Here is a 23,909-nt window from a genome sequence, read left to right as displayed (position 1 = left end):
TTAAAACTAATGGAAAATTATCCTCCAAGTCCTCGTGGGTACAAGGGGCCACAGGAGTTAAGAAATACCCGTGGACAACACAAAGAACAGTAAACCTCGGAGCCAAGAATGTAACCCATTCTTTCCTGGTTATCCCTGAGAGCCCCTGTCCCCTGTTAGGGAGAGACCTGCTAACTAAAATGGGAGCACAGATCCATTTCCTCCCTGAGGGGCCCATCGTGACCAACTCCCACAATCAACCCGTGTCCGTCCTAACTATAACCCTAGAAGATGAGTACCGGCTCCACCAGGAGCAAACGGCCCCTGACCAGGACATAGCAACCTGGCTCCAGCAATATCCAGAAGCTTGGGCGGAAATGGGGGGCTTAGGACTAGCAAAACACCGTCCTGCTTTATTTGTTGAACTTAAACCTGGGGCAGACCCCGTGCGGGTACGCCAATACCCGATGCCCCTAGAGGCCAAGAAAGGAATTGCCCCGCATATCCGCCGGCTCCTTGACCAAGGGATCCTCCGCTCATGTCACTCACCCTGGAATACTCCATTGTTGCCGGTACGAAAACCTAATAGTGGAGAATACAGACCTGTACAAGACTTAAGAGAAATCAATAAGAGGGTTGTGGACATACATCCAACTGTGCCTAACCCATATACCCTCCTAAGTACCCTAAACCCTAAACATCAATGGTACACTGTTTTAGATTTAAAAGATGCTTTCTTCAGTTTGCCTTTAGCCCCTCAGAGCCAAAAGCTCTTCGCCTTCGAGTGGAATGACCCTGATAGAGGCATAAGTGGCCAACTGACATGGACCAGACTGCCGCAAGGATTCAAAAACTCTCCTACCCTGTTCGATGAGGCCCTCCATGAAGACCTGGGTGAGTACCGACGCAAACACCCTGAAATAACCTTACTACAGTATGTTGATGACCTCCTGATTGCTGCTGAGACCCAAGAAGCTTGCATCCAAGGGACCAAGGGTCTCTTACAAGCTCTGGGAAATCTAGGCTACCGAGCCTCAGCAAAGAAAGCTCAAATCTGTAAGCCAGAGGTAACATATCTAGGGTACCTGCTTAAAGAAGGGCAGCGCTGGTTAACAGACGCCCGAAAACAAACTGTTCTGCAGATCCCCAGGCCGCAATCTACCCGACAAGTGAGGGAATTCCTGGGGTCAGCGGGGTTTTGCAGACTATGGATACTTGGGTTCGCAGAACTGGCTAAACCCTTATATCAGGCAACACGGGGGCAGCAGCCATTTAAGTGGACAGACGAAGCCGAGTCGGCTTTCCAACAGATTAAAACCGCCCTACTCTCCGCGCCTGCACTGGGACTACCTGATGTTACCAAGCCCTTCCACTTATACGTAGATGAAAATAAAGGTATCGCCAAGGCAGTAATAACTCAAAACTTAGGCCCCTGGCGGAGGCCAGTTGCCTACCTGTCAAAGAAGTTAGACCCAGTGGCTGCCGGATGGCCCCCTTGTCTCCGAATGATTGCAGCCACGGCTCTGATGGTGCAGGATGCTGATAAGCTTGTCATGGGGCAAGAATTGCGGGTCGTTACCCCACATGCCATCGAAGGTGTACTCAAACAGCCACCTAATCGATGGATGAGTAACGCCCGACTCACCCACTACCAAGGACTACTACTAAATCCTCTCAGCATAACTTTCCTGCCCCCAACGACCTTAAACCCTGCCTCGCTGCTGCCCAACCCGGACCTGGACGCCCCACTCCACGACTGCACCGAGATACTAGCTCAGGTGCACGGAGTTCGAGAAGACCTGCAGGATCGCCCACTTCCTGACGCCGACCTCGTCTGGTTCACTGATGGGAGCAGCTTCATGCATCAGGGCCAGAGGTACGCTGGAGCGGCAGTGACTTCAGAGACTGAGGTAATCTGGGCGGAACCCCTGCCCCCGGGGACATCGGCCCAGAAGGCCGAATTGATAGCGCTCACCCAAGCTCTTACCTTAGGGGCGGGGAAAAAGCTGACGGTATATACAGACAGCCGATATGCTTTTGCAACAGCGCATATACATGGGGCCATTTACAGGGAGCGGGGGTTACTGACGGCTAAAGAAAAAGAAATAAAAAACAAGCTAGAAATCCAAGCCCTGCTAACAGCCCTATGGAGGCCAGAAAAGTTAGCCATTGTGCATTGCCCAGGGCATCAGAAACTAACTACTCCAACTGCTCAAGGCAACTTTCTGGCGGACCAAACTGCAAGAAAGGTGGCGAAGGCTCCCAGCCAACTCCTTACACTCCAGCTCCCTGACCCGGGCCCCCGGGACTTGCCATATTTCCCTGATTATTCAGAACAAGATCTCCAGTGGATTGACAAGCTTCCCCTGAAACAGATCCAGAATGGGTGGTGGACTGATACTAATGACCAAACTATCCTACCAGAAAAATTAGGACAACAAGTGTTAGAACACATCCACCGAACCACCCACCTGGGCGCTTGGCGGATGATAGACCTGATCAGACGCTCTAAGCTCAAATTCAGACATACAGCCGAGATGGCCAGCAACATCGTGACAAGTTGCAAAGTCTGCCAGCTTAACAACGCCTACCCCCAATCCCAGGCTGCAACGGGAACAAGGCTCAGGGGAACCAGGCCCGGTATCTACTGGGAAGTAGATTTTACTGAGATAAAGCCAGGAAAATACGGGTATCGGTACTTACTTGTCTTTGTAGATACTTTTTCAGGGTGGACTGAAGCATTCCCCACCAAGAAAGAGACTGCTCAGGTTGTAGCAAAGAAAATCCTGGAAGATATCCTCCCCAGGTATGGCTTCCCCGTCCAGATAGGGTCAGATAATGGGCCGGCCTTCATCGCTAAGGTAAGTCAGGATTTGACTTCCATCCTTGGGGCAAATTGGAAACTACATTGCGCTTACAGGCCCCAGAGTTCAGGACAGGTAGAGAGAATGAATCGGACCTTAAAAGAGACCTTAACTAAATTGACTATGGAGACTGGCGCTAATTGGGTGGTCCTTCTCCCCTACGCTCTGTTCCGGGCCCGTAACACCCCTTACAGACTGGGCCTTACTCCTTATGAAATTATGTATGGCAGACCCCCACCCTTAGTTCCCAGCCTAAAAGATGATCTGCTCAAGTCCGAAACAGAAAATGTCTCTGAACTCTTGTTTTCCCTACAAGCCTTGCAGAAAATTCATCAAGAAATCTGGCCCAAGCTGAAGGAACTATATGAGACCGGTCCCCCGCCGACACCCCATCCGTACCAGCCGGGAGACTGGGTCCTGGTCAAGCGACACCGACAAGAGACCCTAGAACCCAGGTGGAAAGGACCACTCCAGGTACTCCTAATCACACCCACCGCCCTGAAGGTAGAAGGCATCACATCGTGGATCCACCCACGTCAAGCCAGTGGACCCAACCTCCGATCTTCTGGGACCAATCACGGCGGCGGCTGAAGCACCGGACACGTGGACTGTGGACAGAGCTAGGAACAACCCCTTAAAACTCACCCTGCGCCGGCAGCATAGCTCACTGCAAACATGCAGTTAGGTAGTCTAACCCTAACGTTAGTCGCCCTAGTGGCCGCTGGAGAAATCACAAAACCAGCTCATAATCCCTTTGTCTGGAAATTCTGGCTTTATGAAAACCGAACCCACCCTGGGCAACCTCATAGGCCCGGAAAATTATTGGCCAGTGCTGACTGCCCTTCCTCAGGGTGCAACAGCCCAATTCTACTAAATTTTACTGGTTTTCAAATAGCCAAACCTATGACACCAACAATATGCTTTGAGTTTGATCAGACTAAATACAATTGTAAACACTATTGGTGGCACCAAAATGCCGGCTGTCCTTATAACTATTGTAACATCCATAGACCCCGTTATTGGGGAGAGAAAAAACAGTTAGACCCTAAATGGCCCTTCCATCGTAGACGGGATGGAGATTTTTCTTTTTTTTTTTTTTTTTTTGAGACGGAGTCTCGCTCTGCCGCCCAGGCTGGAGTGCAGTGGCCAGATCTCGGCTCACTGCAAGCTCCGCCTCCCGGGTTTACGCCATTCTCCTGCCTCAGCCTCCCGAGTAGCGGGGACTACAGGCGCCCGCCACCTCGCCCGGCTAGTTTTTTGTATTTTTTAGTAGAGACGGGGTTTCACCGTGTCAGCCAGGATGGTCTCGATCTCCTGACCTCGTGATCCGCCCGTCTCGGCCTCCCAAAGTGCTGGGATTACAGGCTTGAGCCACCGCGCCCGGCCGAGATTTTTCATATACATGGATAGTTAGAGACCCCTGGAACTCCCGCTGGACCACGCCTCAACATGGGGCTGTATACTACTCCCCCTCCTCCACATGGCCTAGCAGTCACCTCTATCTGTGGCGAGGCCTAGTGCAAGTACTGCCCCTGGTCCACGGGAATATCCAACGACAGGAAAACAGACTAACACAAGACTTACGTCCTTTCTCCTGGTTAAAGTTATTATAAGAAGGACTAGAACTTGCTAACCTTACAGGACTTCATAGCCTGTCTGGCTGCTTTCTGTGCGCCACTCTAGGGCGTCCACCGCTAACTGCTGTCCCTCTGCCATGGGGATCCTCTACCTTTGCCCAAGCTAACAACCTCCGAAACCTCTCGTATGCTCCTATCCTGAACGTGCCCCTATACCTAAACCCCAGTCAGGAAAAGTTTCCCTACTGTTTCTCAGGAACCAATTCCAGCCTCTGCAGCATCACTGCAATGCCCCCTAATATCACCTTAAGGGCTCCATCAGGCATATTCTTCTGGTGTAATGGAACCTTATCTAAGAACCTACCTAGTCCTTCTGTTAATAACCTACTGTGTCTCCCTGTCACATTAGTTCCCCGGTTGACTCTACTAACTGCTGGTGAGTTCCTAGGATATACCGGTAACTGGACTAGTGCTGTTATTCACCCAGACCCTAGACCAAGACCTGCACGAGCCATATTTCTCCCCCTCATTGCAGGAATCTCCCTCACCGCATCCTTCATTGCGGCCGGACTGGCGGGGGGAGCCCTAGGTCACACCCTCATAGAAAGTAACAAGTTGTACCAACAATTTGCCGTTGCTATGGAGGAGTCGGCTGAGTCCCTTGCCTCCCTTCAGCGGCAGCTCACGTCCCTAGCTCAGGTAACCTTGCAGAACCGGAGAGCCCTAGACCTACTCACTGCAGAAAAAGGTGGTACGTGTATATTTCTAAAAGAAGACTGTTGTTTCTACATAAATGAATCAGGACTTGTAGAGGACCGGGTCCAACAGTTACGCAAGTTAAGCACTGAAGTAAAAACACGGCAGTTTGCTTCAGCTGCCGACCAATGGTGGAATTCCTCTATGTTTTCTCTGTTAGCCCCCTTCCTTGGACCCCTGCTAAGTCTACTATTTCTGCTTACCGTAGGACCTTGTGTTGTTAACAGAATTTTACAATTTGTTAAAGAAAGATTTGACACTGTACAACTCATGGTCCTCAGAGCCCAATACCAACCTGTAAACGCTGAAACAGAATCAGACTTATAAGACCCAAGATTGGCTCTAAAGATACCTGAAAAGAAGGGGGGAATGAAAGGAGCTGGGCACATTCCTCAGCCCCGGGCTCAAAACTCCCTGAGCCTAGCACAGACACATCCCATCCTCCCATCCCACCACCATATCTCTCTCAAACTCCCTGAGCCCAGTATAAACACCACTTGGAAAGTCTCCGATAAGGAGACAGCCGTTCAAGGTTACTGAAAGCGCAGGAGCCAAAAGAATTTCTTTGTTCCCCTGCAACTTTCGGGCTATAAAAAGCAAACGCTCGCATTGTTCAGGGCCCTCTTGTATACTGTGTAAAGGAGGGACCAAGTTCGAACTTGTAGTAAAGATCCTTGCCGCTTGGCTTTGACTCTGGACTCTGGTGGTCTTCTTTGGGGAACAAACAGTCTGGGCATAACAGCATCTGTGCCGGGCCAACATACAAGCACAAAGACTGAAATACCTAATGCAGGTGATTAAAAATCAATTATAGTCTATTATCTGGAAATAATAATAAACTGCAATCAGAGTAGCCAGAGCTGAAATTTTCTTTGAATCAATAAAAACAACCTAGAGCCACTATAGTGATCGTATGTCATAACTTATAATCAATAATTGAAAGCTCGGTATAGGCAGGCAGCTGTTCCTTTGAGATTATCTACATAAGAAATCTATTTACTATACAAGTTCTATACAGCAAAAAAAAAAAAAAAAAATTGAGATATTCCTTGGTGAAATTAAGAAGGGCACATAAGGAAAGTATACTGTTTTTTCTTTTTTACAGGGGTTATATATTACTTTGATAAATGAAAAAAAACAAAAATATAGTTATAGCCAACTTTTCTTCATGAAGAGATGCCACCTGAATTTAATAGTAGTTTCCATTTTTATATCCTCATTCCAGGTATATAAGTCATCAAGACAGGTGGGAGGGTATACCAGTTGTCACTTCATAAGAAAAGCAGCAAAATGCTAAAAATCATCATTTGAGAAGTTCTGAATCCAAGGAACTTCTTGTATGGATTAGGCTTCCAAATTTTGGAGATCCTCTAGCCTTTTGTAAAAAATAAGAGAGGTTATATCCTTCAGATGACAAAGGAAGCACGACACGTAGTAAAATGCCATGGAAAAAAGCACGACCTCATGGAGACCAGGGCACACATATTCGAATTCTGGTCTTGTCATCTAAATCTGAACAAATTGTTTTAATCTTACTGTGACTCAGTCTACTTGTCCATAAAATGAAGAGATTAGATTAGATGATGCTTTTATTTTTCTCTACCACTAAAAATTTCAAAATGCTTATAATTCACTATGTGCTCATTAACATGATATAAGCACTTCCTGATTTTAACCTTTATCCACAAAAAAGCCGACTATCCTCATTAACAACAATATCTAGAAATTAGAAATCAGAAGCCACTAAAACTGAATGATGAACATTAAGGTCTGAGGCCTTGAAGAAGGCTTTTCACCGCCTGTAAGTTGGGTTTGTATCCATCAAACAAATAAGAGGGCCACAATATATAAATGAAAAAATGAGTATAAATAAGTGAAAATCCATAATAAACTAGTAGAGAATTAATAAAAAAAGAAACCTCATCAGTGAATCTGTATCTGTTCCAGAAAAGGTCTTCAGTTTCTATATATACACACACAGGTACATATACACATATATACATAAAACACATACATACATATAGATTATTAGCTAAATATAGAGTCAAAATAAAAAATGTGTCTTCTACTCACTTTGACAGAGACACTCCCCCAGCTTTCCCAATCATCTCTTCATGGTGCAATACCGAATGGTTCCATGGAATCTGAAGGAACTTTAAGAGTGTTCTCATCCATCGTTCAGGATGTAAGACAAGTTGTTCATAGTGAACCAACATGCACTTTTTATAACCAACCTCCATACACTGGTTATACATGGTCTCTATAGCACGATTCCACTTGGTCAAACAGTCCCTATAGCTGTTCAGGTCAAATCCAGCTATAGTAACTTTTCGAGAAATCATCGAATGTACTGATGCCCGGCCATCTCGGACCATCAGGAGAAATTTGGCATTGGGGAATAACCTAGCAAGGTAAGTTAAAGATTTCAGGGCAAAAGGATCTTTATTACATAAATAAGGGGCTGGCTCCCCATGCTTAACAATGATTTCTAGTAAGAAGGCTTGCATGGCAGAATCCAGCACTTCATCAGTAACACCAGCCTCATCCAGGCGGATCTTCTCTTTACTTGACCGTGACCACATCTGCTTCAGGGCCAGGATTCGGGGAATGACCCTGGTTTCCTCTCCACAGCGAATGTCAGGATGTGCATCCAGCATGGCCCTCATGAGTGTGGTTCCACTCCGAGGCACACCTCCAATAAATATTAAAGGCATATCTTTGTGATAGGCAAAGGTTTTGTTGGCTTTGAGGTCCAGGCCAGTTCTCACAGTGGTCCTTGTGCTCTCCAATTTGACTGGCTGGCTACGTTCCTCTATCCGGTGATGGCATTCCATGGCATGCTGGCCCAGGTAAAACACAGTCACAGAACTAATCACCAGACATGCCAATAGTAAGTTCTGCTTCAGCTTTCCAACCATCTTGATGTGGTTATCTTGTTATTAAACAGATATTTTGCTCAAAATGATTTTCGGAAAATGTTCAGGCCATGGAGAGTCTACTTCAGAAAGATAACCAACGTCTAGTAGAGAAAGGAAAACGTTATTTTATCATTACATTGAGATTGCTTACAAATCAGTCACCAGTTATCACCACTGCATTTTAGGTAGAAAAAAGCTGAAACAGTCTTGGATTCTCTGATATTCTTTTTTTTTTTTTTTTTGAGACGGAGTCTCGCTCAGTCGCCCAGGCTGGAGTGCAGTGGCGCGGTCTTGGCTCACTGCAAGCTCCACCTCCCGGGTTCACGCCATTCTCCTGCCTCAGCCTCCCGAGTAGCTGGGACTACAGGCACCCGCTACCATGCCCGGCTAATTTTTTGTATTTTTAGTAGAGACGGGGTTTCACTGTGTTAGCCAGGATGGTCTTGATCTCCTGACCTCATGATCCACCCACCTTAGCCTCCCAAAGGATCCTCTGATATTCTTAAAACAAATTTGAGCAAAATTTGTTTTACTCAGTATATACAGTATAGACAAATTTGAGTAAAAATAAATCAATGTCTATAATCGGAAACAGCTTTTGTTAATGCAGTAATTCTGAAGCTATGTACCTGGTAAAGAATGGAAAATAAATAAAACTATTTCTATCAGTGAGTCAACCAAATATTTAATAAGCCCAAGAATGTCTGGAGTCCAACTCAAGGCTGATCTCTGCTATTCAGACTTGCCTCATCTCCAAGCAGTTATTAGCTCCACATTCTAACAATGAGAAATTATAGAAGAAACATGAAACAACTTCCAAATCTTCAACAGAGATTCAGTTTATTATCCCACAATTTATTTAGGTACTACAGACCAGATACTCAGGCTCGACTGAGGACCAACTTTGAAAAGGAAAACAGTAGAGTAACCTCTGCTCTTGGAAAACAAAGTCTTTTGACAGATATGTAAACAATAACAATAAAATGTGATGAGTGCCTCAGTGGAACTATGCAAAGGGACAATGGGAGCATAATGAAAAGGAGCATGTAATTGACCTGAGGAAGCTGTAAAAGTTTTACAGAAAGTAGGATCAGGTAAAGGACCAGGTGCAGGTAAAGGACCAGGTGCAGCAGCTTACACCTGTAATCACAGCTCTTTGGGAGACCGAGATGGCAGGATCGTCTGAGCTCAAGAGTTCGAGACCAGCCCAGGCAACATACTGAGACCCCGCCTCTTTAAAAAAGAAAAGAAAAGAGAAGGGAGGGATATTCTAAACCAAAGGAACTTGTGTGTAAAAGCACAATGGCAAGACAGAACATAGCATAATTAGGTGACAGGAAGAAGTTTAGGAGAGCTGTTGTATAGGCTGCAAAGAAAATTGTATGTATAAATATCTGTGATCTAATCCTCAGAAGGACAGGTAAGATCTGGACACAGGAAGCGCTCTAAGCTGCAGGTACACTACCACCAAAGGCATGGATGTGCAAAAGCAGAAGCATGTATATGAAACAGCTGGAGCTGCTAGTTTAGCTAGAACAAGGGTACACCGTGGGAAACAGACAGCAACCAGACTACATCTATACCAAAATAATTTACCCTGAATCCTCAGAAGGCAAGGGTGGCAGTTAATTTTATGTGTCAACTTGGCTAGGCTTTGGTGCCCAGTTGTTTGGTCAAACACCAGTCTAGATATGGCTGTGAAGGTATATTTTAGATGTGATTAACACTTAAATCAACAGATTTCTAGTAAAGTGGATTACCCTCCGTAACACAGGAAGGCCTCGTCTAACAGGTAAAGGTTTTAAGAGCAAAGACTGAGGTTTCCTGGAAAAGAACTACATCATGGAAACCCTGCCTGTGTGTCCAGCCTGCTACCCAGCAGAATCTGGAGTCAAGCCTGTGGCAGGCCAGGTCACTAACGCAGGCCTCCATAACAACTGTTTCAGTACTGACTGAGTGGTTCAGGTTCAGTTCAATATTAAAAGCTAAAAAAAAAAAAAAAGCCAGTGCTGTTATACAACGGCTGGAACGTAACAAAAGCCCACCAAGAGTTTTGCCTAGGCCTTTCCTGGGCCTTAAAGCATGACAAAATAACGAAGGAATTCTTAACAAGGACCCATTTAGGATTAAACAAGTTTTATTGGGGGTCTGAAGAAACTCCCCAGGCCTCCACAAAAAAGTTTATTGGAGGTCTGAAGGAACACCCCAAATCTCCGTGATTTAGCAGGAGACAAGATAAGGGTAACCACCCCAGCACCTAGACCCATTTAGATTAAGTAAACTTACTGAGGCTCCAGAAAATGCGCTTCAGGACTCAAACTTTAGTTACAGATTAAAATAAGTTAATCACTTACATCTTTAGATGAATGCACACTTACATGCAGACATATAGGTTAGAAGGTACATAAGCTCAGAAAAACTTTGTAATTTTAAGTTGGTCTGGTGATAATTTCCAGGCCTCCCTGTAACCGGTTACAGAAATAAAAACTCTCTTTCTCCCCAGTTCATCTGCATCTCGTTATCGGGCCACAAGAAATAGCAGCCTGAACCTCAATTTGCTCTGGGAACAAGACTGCAACATCAACTCATCTCTGCCCAACTGCCCTATGAATTTCAGACTTCAAAGCCCCACAATCACATAAATGAATCCCTTAAAAATCAGTCTCTTTCTCTCTCTACCCCCGACCCCTCCCCATATACACAGTAGGCATGCGTGTTATCTACCACTTTAAATTCAGTGAGATCCCGTCCAGCCCACTAGCAAAGCAGCCAGTGCTAATGGTTTGCCTTGCCCTGACTACTGGTTGTTTTTCTATAAAACCCTAACACAGGGGTTCGGTTTGTTTTTCTGGAGAACCCTAAATATACCTGGGGAAATGACTAACTACACTAAAAAATACATTCTGAGAGGGAAGACTTCCAGGTACAGCCTAGTGAGAAGGTAGTTAATTCCTCTCCCCAAAAACCAATGATAAAGCTGGGTGAAATGGGCAAAACAACCCTTTCAGTGCTCTGGAAATCCACCAGAAGAATACAACAACCTGAGAAGCATTTATGCTTGAAAAACTGCTAAAAGGTAGGTAAGAACAATGAGAGTCTGTGTAAGGTTACTCCCACCTCATCTACCCATTCAGTAGGTACAGAGGTTCTGCAAGGCAGAGCAGGGCAAGGCAAAACATTAGGACTGACAGTTTTGCTGCTGGGGTGGAAGGGAGTTTGCTCGGTTTGGAGTGGGTAAGAATACACATGCCCACCTGCATTGTGAGTAAGAGATGGAGCAGGTGGGAGGTGAGTGAGAGGGTGAATAGCTCTAGAAGGCGAAGGTTGCAGTCCAGGTGGGGCACATTTGTTGGCCAACCCTGAAGTGGCATGCAGGCACAGAGGAGACATGAAAGGACTGGGTGGAAAGTAAAAGACAGGGCAGATCCGAAAACAGCCTAAACTTTGTATGTGCTCCCTACCCACAGAGGTCTACTGGCCGAGGACGAACACCTTACTGGCTCAAGATGTCTGAGGCAACCACTATCCAAGCACTGGGTGACCACTGATCACTAAGCTATGCAGACAGGAAGGCAACTCCTAGAAAGCCATGCTTAAAAATGAAAACAATTATAAAGTGTGTGCACACTTTAAGTATATGTACTTAAATAAAGTACATATACTTTATACTATATATACTTTATATAGACATAAACAATCCTAAAAGTGTGTGTGTATATACATATACACATATATATGAGAGCAACATCAGCATACATTTAAATGACGAGGCAAATTTATAGAGACAGCAGAGTGAAAAAGCAGGGATTTAAGTGCAAGCTTACATGAAGGAACTCTTTGCAGTGACTGAACTGTTCTAAAACTGAACTGCTGTCATAGTTGTACAACCCTATAAAATCTACTAAAAAATTATTGAATTACACCCTCATACTTGTGAAAGGAAAATAAATATTGGGGCCCCCAAATCACTAAGCTAAAGGGAAAAGTCAAGCTGGGGACTGCTTATGGCAAACCTGCCTCCCATTCTATTCAAAGTCATCCCTCTGCTCACTGAGATAGATGCATATCTGATTGCCTCCTTTGGAAAGGCTAATCAGAAACTTAAAAACATGCAACTGTGCGTCTCTCACCTATCAGTGACCTGGAAGCCCCTTCCCCACTTCAAGTCTTCCTGCCTTTGCTTCCAGCTGTCCCACCTTTCCAAACGGAACCAATGTACTTCTTACATATACTGATTGATGTCTCATGTCTCCCTAAAATGTATAAAACCAAGCTGCATCTCAACCACCTTGGGCACATGTCGTCAGGACTTCCTGAGGCTGTCACAGGCGTGTTCCCCAACCTTGGCAAAATAAACTTTCTAAATTAACTGATACCTGTCTCAGATTTTGGAGGTTCACATACTATATATATAAATTACACTTCAATACAGCTTTTTTTTAAAAAAGGAATTCATTACTAGAGAAACACTTCCACAGTCTCAGTAGACTACAACTACTAAGAACTGGTTCTTGTTTATTCATGTGTATGATTTAATCATTCATTCAATATATGTTTGAGCACATAGTTTTGCGCCAGGCACTATATAAAGCTTCAACAAAGAATCACAAAGACTAGGTTGAGATTAAAATATCAGCTTAAAAAACTGCAAAGAAAAAAGTATTAAGACAATTGGTGGCAATATAGCATTAAAATGTCTATGCACAACATTGTATCCATTATAATAGAAGACACACTTAAGATGTTATCCTAATATTCAATTTAAAAGGAGCCAGGTAGAAAGAAAAGGAAACAACAGCAAAAGAGAATAATGTAGAAAACAGAGAAGAGTCATCCTATTATACAATAACATTTTGGTTAAAGAAAGTAAAACCAGGCCGGGCGCGGTGGCTCAAGCCTGTAATCCCAGCACTTTGGAAGGCCGAGACGGGCGGATCACAAGGTCAGGAGATCGAGACCATCCTGGCTAACACGGTGAAACCCCATCTCTACTAAAAAATACAAAAAAACTAGCCGGGCGAGGTGGCGGGCACCTCTGGTCCCAGCTACTCAGGAGGCTGAGGCAGGAGAATGGCGTAAACCCAGGAGGCGGAGCTTGCAGTGAGCCGAGATCCGACCACTGCACTCCAGCCTGGGTGACAGAGCGAGACTCCATCTTAAAAAAAAAAAAAAAAGAAAGTAAAACCATATTGCAGATTCAAAAAAAGAAAACTTTCGGTTGGGCATGGAGGCTCACACCTGTCCCAGCACTTTGGGAGGCTGAGGCGGGCAAATCATGAGGTCAGGAGATCGAGACTATCCTGGCTACAGTGAAACTCCATCTCTACTAAAAATACAAAAAATTAGCCGGGCGTGGTGGCGGGCGCTTGTAGTCCCAGCTACTCGGGAGGCTGAGGCAAGAGAATGGCGTGAACCCAGGAGGCGGAACTTGCAGTGAGCTGAGATCCTGCTACTGCACTCCAGCCTGGGCGACAGAGCGAGACTCCATATCAGAAAAAAAAAAAAAGAAAGAAACTTCCACGAATGTAAACAGACACTATAGATGTAAGGCTCTATACGTCTATTGAGCAAAACAAATGATAACAGACCCAATCTGGACACAACTTGGCAATTCTAAGCATGAAAAATGCTGCAGGCTTCCAAACAGAAAAAACGAAAAACGCAAAGGACCAATAACAAACTGACATCTGATGGCACTACAACATTTAATGCTTGTCCTATGGTTTCCGTGTGTGTGTGTGTGTGTGTGTGTACGTGTAGCCATGCTTTTCTTTATTTTTCAAACTTGCTCTAAAGGACTTCTATATTGCTCTTCTAACTGGGAAAAGATAAAGCAATATTTTAAAAATAAAAAGAGGCCGGGCGCGGTGGCTCAAGCCTGTAATCTCAGCACTTTGGGAGGCCGAGACAGGTGGATCACGAGGTCGGGAGATCAAGACCATCCTGGCTAACATGGTGAAACCCCATCTCTACTAAAAAATACAAAAAACTAGCCGGGCGAGATGGCGGGCGCCTATAGTCCCAGCTACAGGGGAGGCTGAGGCAGGAGAATGGCGTAAACCCGGGAGGCGGAGCTTGCAGTGAGCTGAGATCCGGCCACTGCACTCCAGCCTGGGTGACAGAGCGAGACTCTGTCTCAAAAAATAAATAAATAAATAAATACATAAATAAATAAATATAAAAAGAACAGTCTTTCTTTTAAAACGGCATTTAGGCTAAGACCTGAACAATGAGTAGGAATTAGTGAAGAGAAGAGCATTCCAAGAAAAAGTACGTGGATATGCAAAAGCCATGTAATAGGAAGGCATTTTAACACATTCAAGAAGCAGGAAGTAGGCCAGGCATGGTGCCCACGCTTGTAATCCCAGCACTTTGCGAGGCCAAAACGGGTGGATGACCTGAGGTCACGAGTTTGAGACCAACCTGGACGACACGGTGAAACTCTGTCTCTACTAAAAATACAAAAATTAGCCAGCCGTGGTGGTGCATGCCTCTAATCCCAGCTACTCAGGAGGCTGAGGCAGGAGAATTGTTTGAATCCAGGAGATGGAGGTTGCAGTGAGCCAAGATCACCCCACTGTACTCCTTCCTGGGTGAGAGAGAGACACTCTTGTCTCAGAAAAAAAAAGAAGCAGCAGGAAGTAGGCCAATGAAGCTGCAAGGCAGTGACCAATAGGAAAAGTGGGTGAAAGGTCAAACTGGACAGAGGTCAGATCATAAATCTTGTGGGTCAAGTTAGAGATATGAATTTTATGGTAGATGTAATCAGGTATCACTGATTTGACTACTTCAAGCACGGAGTTACTTTCTCCAATTTATGTTTATAAAATCTCATTCTAGCTAAAACAATCTTAAAAAAGAACAAAGTTGGAGGACCCTCATTTCCCAATTTCAAAACCAAATGCTATAATCATAAGACAATGTAGTACTGGCATAAAAATGGACACACAGATGAATAGAACAGAATTATCCAGAAATACAATGTTTATGGGAAATTGATTTTTGACAAGGGTACCAAGACAATTCAGTGAGGAACTAAGAGTCTTCTCAGCAAATGGTGCTCAGGCAACTGGATATCCACATGCAAAAGAATGAAGCTGGATACCTACCATATACCATTCTTAAAAATCAATTCAAAATGAATCAGACCTAAATATATGAGCTAAAACTATAAAACTCCTAGAACAAAACAGAGGTGTAAATCTTCATGGCCTTCGGTTAAGTAGTGGTTTCCTAGACACAACACCAAAAGTACAACCACCACCACCAAAAATGGACAAACTGGACTCCATCAAAATTAAAAAATTTTGTGCTTCAAAGGACACCACCAAGAAAGTCAAAGACAAACCAAAAAATGGGAGAAAATATCTGCCAATTATATGCCTGATAAGGGATTTGTGTCCAGAACACATAAAGAACTATTACAATTCAACAATAAAAAGATAACAATTTAAAAATGGGCAAAGAATCAGAATACGTATTTCCCCAAAGAATATATGCAAATGGTCAATAAGCACAGGAAAAGATGCTCCACATCATCAGTCTAGGAAAATACAAATCAAAATCACAATGAGATACCACGTGACACCCACTAGATGACAACGTGGGCAGTAACAAATGTTGATAAAATGTGGTTAAATTAGAACCCTCATACACTGCTGAAGGGATTATAAAATGGTGCAACCACTTTAGAAAACACACTGACAGTTTTCCTCAAAAGGCTAAACACAGAGTTACTGCTGAGGTGGGAGAATCACTTGAGCCCAGGAGTGTGAGACAAGCATGGACAACACAGTATGAGACCTCATCTCTACAAAAAATAACTTAAAAATTAACCAGGCATGGTGGTGCATGCCTGTGGTCCCAGCTACTCAGGAGGCTGAGGTGGGAGGATTACTTGAGCCCAGGAGGTGCAGGCTACAGTGAGCCATAATCACACCATATCTCCAGCCTGGGGAACAGAGTGAGTCCCTGTCTAAAAAAAAAAAAAAAAAAAAAAAAAATTTAATAAGAAACAAAATAAATAAAAAAAAATAGTTACCATGTGATCAAGAAATTCTACCCAAGAGTACTGAAACACATCTCCACATAAGAATTTGTACACCTATGTTTACAGCATTGTTAGTCATAGCCAAAAAGTAGAAACAACCAAAATGTCCATGAACTGATAAATGGATAAACAAAATGTGTTATATCCACAAAATACAGTATTATTCAGCCACAAAAACGAACAAATACATGCTACAACATGGATAAACCTTGCATCCACTTCTATCACTTAAAGCTGTTAAGTGAGGGCCAGGTGCGGTGGCTCACGCCTGTAATTCCAGCACTTTGGGAGGCTGAGATAGGCAGATCACGAGGTCAGAAGATCGAGACCATCCGGGCTAACACAGTGAAACCCCGTCTCTACTAAAAATACAAAAAAAAAAAAATTAGCTGGGCGAGGTGGCGGGCGCCAGTAGTCCCAGCTACACGGGAGGCTGAGGCAGGAGAATGGCGTGAACCCAGGAGGCGGAGCTTGCAGTGAGCCAAGATTGCGCCACTGCACTCCAGCCTGGACGACAGAGCGAGACTCCGTCTCAAAAAAAAAAAAAAAAAAAGATGTTAAATGATAGCAGTCACTCATGAAAGACTACTTACTATATGATCCCATTTACATGAAATGTCCAGAATAGGCAAATCTGTAGACAGTAAAATTAATAGTTGCCTGGAGCTGGAGGGTGGGGGAAGATGAGGAGTGACTAGGTTTTTTGTTTGTTTGTTTGAGACAGAGTGTTGCACTGTCACCCAGGCTGGAGTGCAGTGGCGCAATCTCGGCTCACTGCAACTTCCGCCTCCCAGATTCAAGCAATTGTCCTGCTTCAGCCTCCCGAGCAGCTGGGACTACAGATGTGTGCCACCATGCCCAGCTAATTTTTGTATTTTTTAGTAGAGATGGGGTTTCACAATGTTGGCCAGGATGGTCTCGATCTCTTGACCTCGTGATCCGCCCACCTTGGCCTCCCAAGGAGTGACTAGTAATGAGCATGGGTATTCTTTTTGAAGTGATAAAATATTCTAAACCTGGACAGTACGGAATTTTATGGTATGTGGATTTTATCTCAATAATACTGTTTTAAAAAACCACTAAACACTTACTAGAATGGCTAAAATATACTGACCCGTGCTGATGAGGATAAAAAGCAACTGGAACTGCCACATTTTGCTACTGGGAATGCCCAATGATAGATATATCTACTGTGAAAAAGAGTTTCGCAGACTCCAATAAATGTAAATATATACTTACCATACAACAATGGCATTCCTGAGTATTTATCCTAGTAAATGAAATCCTATTCACCCAAAACCTGTACATAAATGTTTATAGCAGCTCTAGTCATAATCACCAAAATCTAGAAATTATCCCATGAGTTAATTTGGACAAAGTGTGACATTTTCACTGCTGGAATAGTATTCAGCAATAAAAAGGAACAAACTCTTGATATGTGCAACAACTTGGATGAATCTGAAAGGCATTATGCTGTGTGAAAGAAGCCAGTCTCAGCCAGGCGCGGTGGCTCACGCCTGTAATCCCAGCACTTTGGGAGGCCGAGGCAGGCAGATCACGAGGTCAGGAGATCAAGACCATCCTGGCTAACACGGTGAAAGCCCGTCTCTACTAAAAATACAAAAAAATTAGCCAGGCATGGTGGTGGGCGCCTGCAGTCCCAGCTACTTGGGAGGCTGATGCAGGAGAATGGCATGAACCCGGGAAGCAGAGCTTACAGTGAGCTGAGATTATGCCACTGCACTCCAGCCTGGGCGACAGAGCAAGACTCTATCTAAAAAAAAAAAAAAAAAAAAAAAAAAAAGAAGCCAGTCTCAAAATTATTGCTTTCATAAAACATCCTCAAAAAGACAAAACTATAGATCAGTGGATGCCAGGGAACTGTGTGACTATAAAGGGATATAACTGAGATGATGGAACTATTCTGTATTGTGACTGCTACATGACTCAATATATGTATCAAAAGTCACAGAACTGTGCACAAAAAATTCTATTTTATTATGTAGTAATTTCAAAAATGTTTTTTTTTTAATCAGAAGAGATTTGAGGGGAAACATGGGGGAAGGAGGAAGACAGATGGCAGGAGAGGACCAAAAACAGGAGTTTGTGATCCTCATTCTTCCAATTAATGTTTCTGATTGAACAGATAATAGATTCAATGGTGACAGAAACATATAAAGCAAACAACTTACAGAGAAATGATCCTAGAAAAACAGTCTTGTATTTTCATCTTATGAACACTTAAATAAAAATTCATTTAAAATCTGAACAAAGCAAACCAAACTCATTCAGTGAATGAAAGAGAAGTGTTCTTATGGATCCAATAAGCTTATGAATTCAATATGGTTGATTTCATTTCAACCATTTATACCGACAGTTATACAGGAATGATTCTTCTAGTATACTCCATTTATTTAGGGGGTTACATATATGATACATGAGGAAAAATAAATATTTTGTACTATTTTAAATTACACTTAACTTGCCAATTTCTGATACATGTCAGAATGCAACAGGTAATAAATGATTCAACTTCTTTCAAATATTGCCTTAGTTGATTCCCTGAAAGAGCACAAGAAAATAAAATTTCCTTAGCAACAATTCAACTGTAGGAAAACAAGATAACTACTTTTAAAAGTAGAGATACAAAATATTCACCAATCAAAAGTTAACATGAAAGGCTTCTACATTACTAAAGCAGCAATCAATAGTTTCTGATACCCTCTAACGACTTCCCATTAAAACACCCCCAGTATTGAAAACTAATTTTGAAAAACAAAAGAAGAAACCTGAAATTCCCAGCAAAATACATATAAAAACTAAACCTGGAAATATACTCGTAATGCATTTCCTTGTCCAAAAACATACTTATAGATCATTTTAATGACTGCATAATACTCTACTGAAAGGATTTACCTGCATTTATTTGGCTGATTCTCTATTATTATTTGCATGTTTTAAAAATTTTCATTACTGTGATATATTACTATGATAACTATTATATTTACAAACATCTTTACACACATGACTGTTTTCTTAAACTAAATTTTAGAGGAGGAATTGTTAGGTAAAGGAGGGTGAAGTGTGCTTGATTATAAAGGATTTAATAAACATTTGATTCATCTCTTTCTCATACCCAACATACAAATCTGACCAAAAAAAAAAAAAAATTCTGTTGGCTCTACTTTCAAGAATCAGCTACTTCTCAACACATCCACTACCACTACTAGCATCTTGCGCCAAGATTACTGACAGGTATCCTTACTTCTACTGCTGCCCACTAGAGTCTATTCTCAACTCAGCAGCCAGAGGGGTTCTTTTTTTTAATAAAACAAAAGGACTGGGGAAGCTGAGGTGGGAAGATTGCTGATATCCAGGAGGTTGACACCGCAGTGAGCCATGATTGCACCACTGCCCTCCAGTCTGAGCAACAGAGCCAAACCCCAGCTCTAAACATTAACTTAATTAATTAATTAAAAAGATTGTTCCATTCCTCTGCTCAAAGCCTGATATTTGTTTTCCAAATGGTCACTTAAAGTCTTATTTTGGGCTGGGCGCAGTGGCTCACGCCTGTAATCCCAGCACTCTGGGAGGCTGAGGCGGGTGGATCACAAGGTCAGGAGTTCAAGACCAGCCCGGCCAAGATGGTGAAACCCCATCTCTACTAAAAATACAAAAATTAGCCAGGCATAGTGGTGGGTTCCTGTAATCCCAGCTACTCGGGAGGCTGAGGCAGATAACTGCTTGAACCCAGGAGGCAGAGGTTGCAGGAGCTGAGATTGCACCACTGCACTCCAGCCTGGGCGACAGAATGAGACTCCATCTAAAAAAAAAAAAAAAAAAAAAAGGCTTATTTTAAGGCATTCAACAGCAAACTATGTTAAATTTCTCTGCCTCTTTTTCCACTGCTCCTGTCAGGAGATCCCTACAGGCATCCAAAAAGTAGCACTAATTGATGATAATAGCTTATCATCCCAAAACAGTAGTTTGTTGTTCAAAGTAAAGCAATTGAGAAGGCACCCCTCACCTTCAGAGGTTTCATAAGGACTTAAATGAAAGCAACTCCCTCTTTACTAAGGGATAATTTAGGGCAAAGAACACCTTGCCATATACTCAAGCATACTTGTTAGTTGTCAACTGACACAAATTTGAGTGATTTTCTTCAAGTTTTAATTTCTGCTGTATTTTAAACATTAAAAGGCATTAGCTAAACGTATGTTAATTAATAGTGGGAGGGTATGTTCCATAGTCCTTCAAGATATCTGAATACAAGTAAATGATCAAAGGCCTTGTGAGGGATACTAAAAAGGGAAAAGAAAGGGATTTTGGCTTCTCCAAAAACATTCTCATTATTTTTCACTAAGCTTGTGAAGCCTAATTTTCTCTTTTTGGAGGTTTCTTAACTTCCAGAATCAGTCCTAAGAGGGGTCTTTAGATCATCTACGTATAATGCTCTCATTTTATAGATGTACAAACTGACGCCCAAGTAGCACATTCTCCTCATGACTTCTCTAAATCTTACCTATTCTTCAAAGATCACTATTCATTGTGCCATATTTATTTTACTCCAAAAGATGTTGCATGCCTGAAGCCCAGAGACTTTGTCTATGTCCCATCCTCTACCAGAGCATACTTAGCAGAGCACCAGCTCACAGTGTATACTGAGCCTACAAAAAACAGGTACCTAACCTAACTGGGAAGTACCTTTTTCTAGATAAGAGACACTATAGTGTTTGAGGCTCCACTCACACCTTCATACTAATTCTTCTCAAATTCTAAAACAGGTAGTCCTTTGATTTAAGAAGTACAGTAAAAGCTAGCCTGACCATTATCCTTATATACTAAAACACTGTGTGCATGTGTGTTTACATGCATGTGTGCATGTGCATGCACACACACACACACACACACACACACAGCCTCGATACGTTACTTTTATTTCTATTTATTTATCTATTTATTGAGACTGAGTCTCTTTCTGTCACCCAGGCTGGAGTGCAATGGCACAATCTTGGCTCACTGCAAACTCCGCTTTCTGGGTTCAAGTGATTCTCCTGCCTCAGCCTCCCCAGTAGCTGGGATTACAGGCATGTGCCACTGCACCCAGTTGATTTTTGTATTTTTAGTAGAGATGAGGTTTCACCACGTTGCCCAGGCTTGCCTTGAACTCCTGATCTCAGGTGATCCACCCGCCTCAGCCTCCCAAAGCACTGGGATTACAGGCATGAGCCACTGTGCTCGGCCCTCTTTCCATTACTTTTAAACTCCACTTTGCTGTATTTTCAGACAAGCAGATCTACATTTTCTCAACTAGGACATTTACAGAGCTAAGGCTGATCTACAAAGAATACCAGAATGGGCCAGGTGCGGTGGCTCACGCCTGTAATCCCAGCACTTTGGGAGGCCGAGGCGGGGACGGATCACCTGAGGTCAGGAGTTCGAGATCAGCCTGGCCAACATGGCGAAACCCCGTCTCTACTAAAAATACAAAATTAGCCAGGCATGGGGGCACATGCTTGTAATCCCAGCTACTCAGGAAGCTGAGGCTTGAGAATTGCTTGAACCCAGGAGGTGGAGGTTGTGGTGAGCCAAGATCGCACCACTGCACCCCAGCCTGGGCAACAAGAGTGAAACTCCATCTCAAAAAAAAAAAAAAAAGAATACCAGAATGTTCAGGCTTAGTTTTATCGCCAGGGGAAAGAAAAAGCACTGAAACACTGCTATATACATATCTGAGGAATCACTATTAATAGAACTGCTCTTTCCCAGCAGGCCAAATGAAATAGACTCCCAGAAATAATGCCTTAGAGAAGAGAGTGCTGACATTACATTTCTCTACTTACATATTTGCAAATTTTATAAAGTAAGATTGCTAACCAAAAACAGGATCAGTCAACAAAAGTAGAGACACAGAGGTCAGTAGCCAGCAAGGCCATGCCCAACACCCAGTGCACACACATAGGCCCAGGTACACACACTCGAGAGCACGTTCACCACTCCCTGCTGTTATAATCAGGAACATGGCCATATTCTAGGTCCAAAGAGATGCTGGGAACATATTCTAGCAAAAGATAAATTACGGGAATGTAACAACACCCCTAAAAACTGTCTTTCCTTTGTTAATCACTAGTTCCTTGCCTCTCATGCCCATTCATGATGCCAACCAACGTGGCAAACAGCAACAGCCAATACCATTGTGCCTGCTGACTAAAGTCCAGTCTGTATCTGGTTTCTCCATTTACTTCTAGCCTGTTAGCAAAAGGAAAAATAATTTTATCGCGTGCTTGAACTTGCCAATGAATAAATGCACAGAGACAGATTTTGAATGACAGCTTTGCCATGCAGTAGAAACTTCAAATCTGACCTAAATGAAACCATTGTTGCAAGATCCATTCTTATGTCAGCTCATGGTCAGAGTACCAACATGGGAACACCTTTTCTTAGCTGCACGTTAGGGGCTGGCACTAGACCCACTAAAGAGGAGCAAATGGCAAGAAGAATACGGTACACACAACTGACAATCTTTGAAAGTCAGCTGACACTCACTTCTTAAAGGAGCAGTAAACTTCAAAAAAACCATACCAAGAACTGGACCTAATGCCTAGAACACAAATGGAGATAGGAGCACAGGTTAAACTAAAGCATAATATCTGTGAAGGTTCAAGTTAAATGAAATGACGTCTCGGTTTTACTTCAGAAATATCTGAGAGCAAACATGTGTGGAGGGTATATATGAAATTAGACTGCTATGAGCTTATTGTTGAAGTTGGGTGATGGGTACTTGAGGGCTCATATAGCTGTCTCTATTTTGGATATGTTTGAAATTTTTCATAATAAAGAATTAAAATGAAACAAAAAAAAAAAATTAAGTTACCAAGTTCCAAACTTCTCAGACCTATAAATCAGAAAGTCATTGTTGGCTAAACTATTTCTCTTCTAGATTCATCAAGCTCATGTTTATAATCCGTTTAGAGCACCCACCATGAGGAACAAAGAAAGCAAATTTGTTCAAATTTTATACTCTTATTTGGTAACTCAAGTTTTTGCCATTTTTCTATCAACCTTGTAACTTTTTTTTTTTTTTTTTTTTTTTTTTTTGAGACAGGGTCTCACTCTGTCACCCAGGCTAGAGTGCAATGGCACATAGCTCACTGCAGCCTCCAACTCCTGGGCTCAAGTGATCCTCCCATCTCAGCCTCCTAAGTAGCTAGGACTACAGGGGCATGCAACCATGCCTGGCTAATTTTTTGTTTGTTTCTTTCTTTCTTTTTTGTAGAGACAGAGCCTCCTTACGATGCCCAGGCTGGTCTCGAACCTCTTGCCTCAAGTGATCCTCCTACCTCAGCCTCTCAAAGTGCTGGAATTACAAACATGAACCACCACACCCAGCCCCTCATAACCTTTAGAATGAAAAGTAACTGAATAGAAAAAGTAGAAGAGAAGATGGCACTGAATTAATGTAAAAGAAGCCTGGTGTATTAGAGTCAGAAGACCTGGGCTCTAATCTGGAATCAGTTTTTTTCTGAGTCACATGGCACTAGATAAATCACTGAGCATCAGTTCTCTCATCCATAAAATAGAGATAATGATAATCAAACCCTTCTTCACAAGTAATTAGAGTAGAAATTACGAAAGGAAGAAGACAGACTGGGGACAAAATGCAAAAGAAAAAGGGACACCTGCAAGTTCTCTCTCACAGCGCTGCTGGGGCAATCACGTGGAAACATGTGAAGGGGCTTTTAAAGAACAGGGGCCCAGGACACCC

General features: G+C 43.1%; 1 protein-coding gene across 3 annotated transcripts in view; it reads right to left on the bottom strand.

The window, feature by feature from the left end:
- Positions 1 to 23,909, bottom strand: part of TPST1 (tyrosylprotein sulfotransferase 1) — a 155,541-nt gene that overhangs the window by 115,695 nt on the left and 15,937 nt on the right. For all 3 annotated transcript variants that reach the window (XM_025378574.1, XM_025378572.1, XM_025378573.1), the window contains exon 2: positions 7,250 to 8,195. In XM_025378574.1, the coding sequence (XP_025234359.1) occupies positions 7,250 to 8,094 (845 nt within the window). In that variant the 5' untranslated portion in view covers positions 8,095 to 8,195. The remainder of the gene's footprint in view (positions 1 to 7,249; positions 8,196 to 23,909) is intronic.

Source organism: Theropithecus gelada, chromosome 3, assembly GCF_003255815.1.
Source record: "Theropithecus gelada isolate Dixy chromosome 3, Tgel_1.0, whole genome shotgun sequence".
NCBI classification, from domain to species: Eukaryota; Metazoa; Chordata; class Mammalia; order Primates; family Cercopithecidae; genus Theropithecus; species Theropithecus gelada.
Note: the sequence above shows the minus strand (reverse complement) of the source record. Positions and strands in the feature narration are given on the sequence as shown.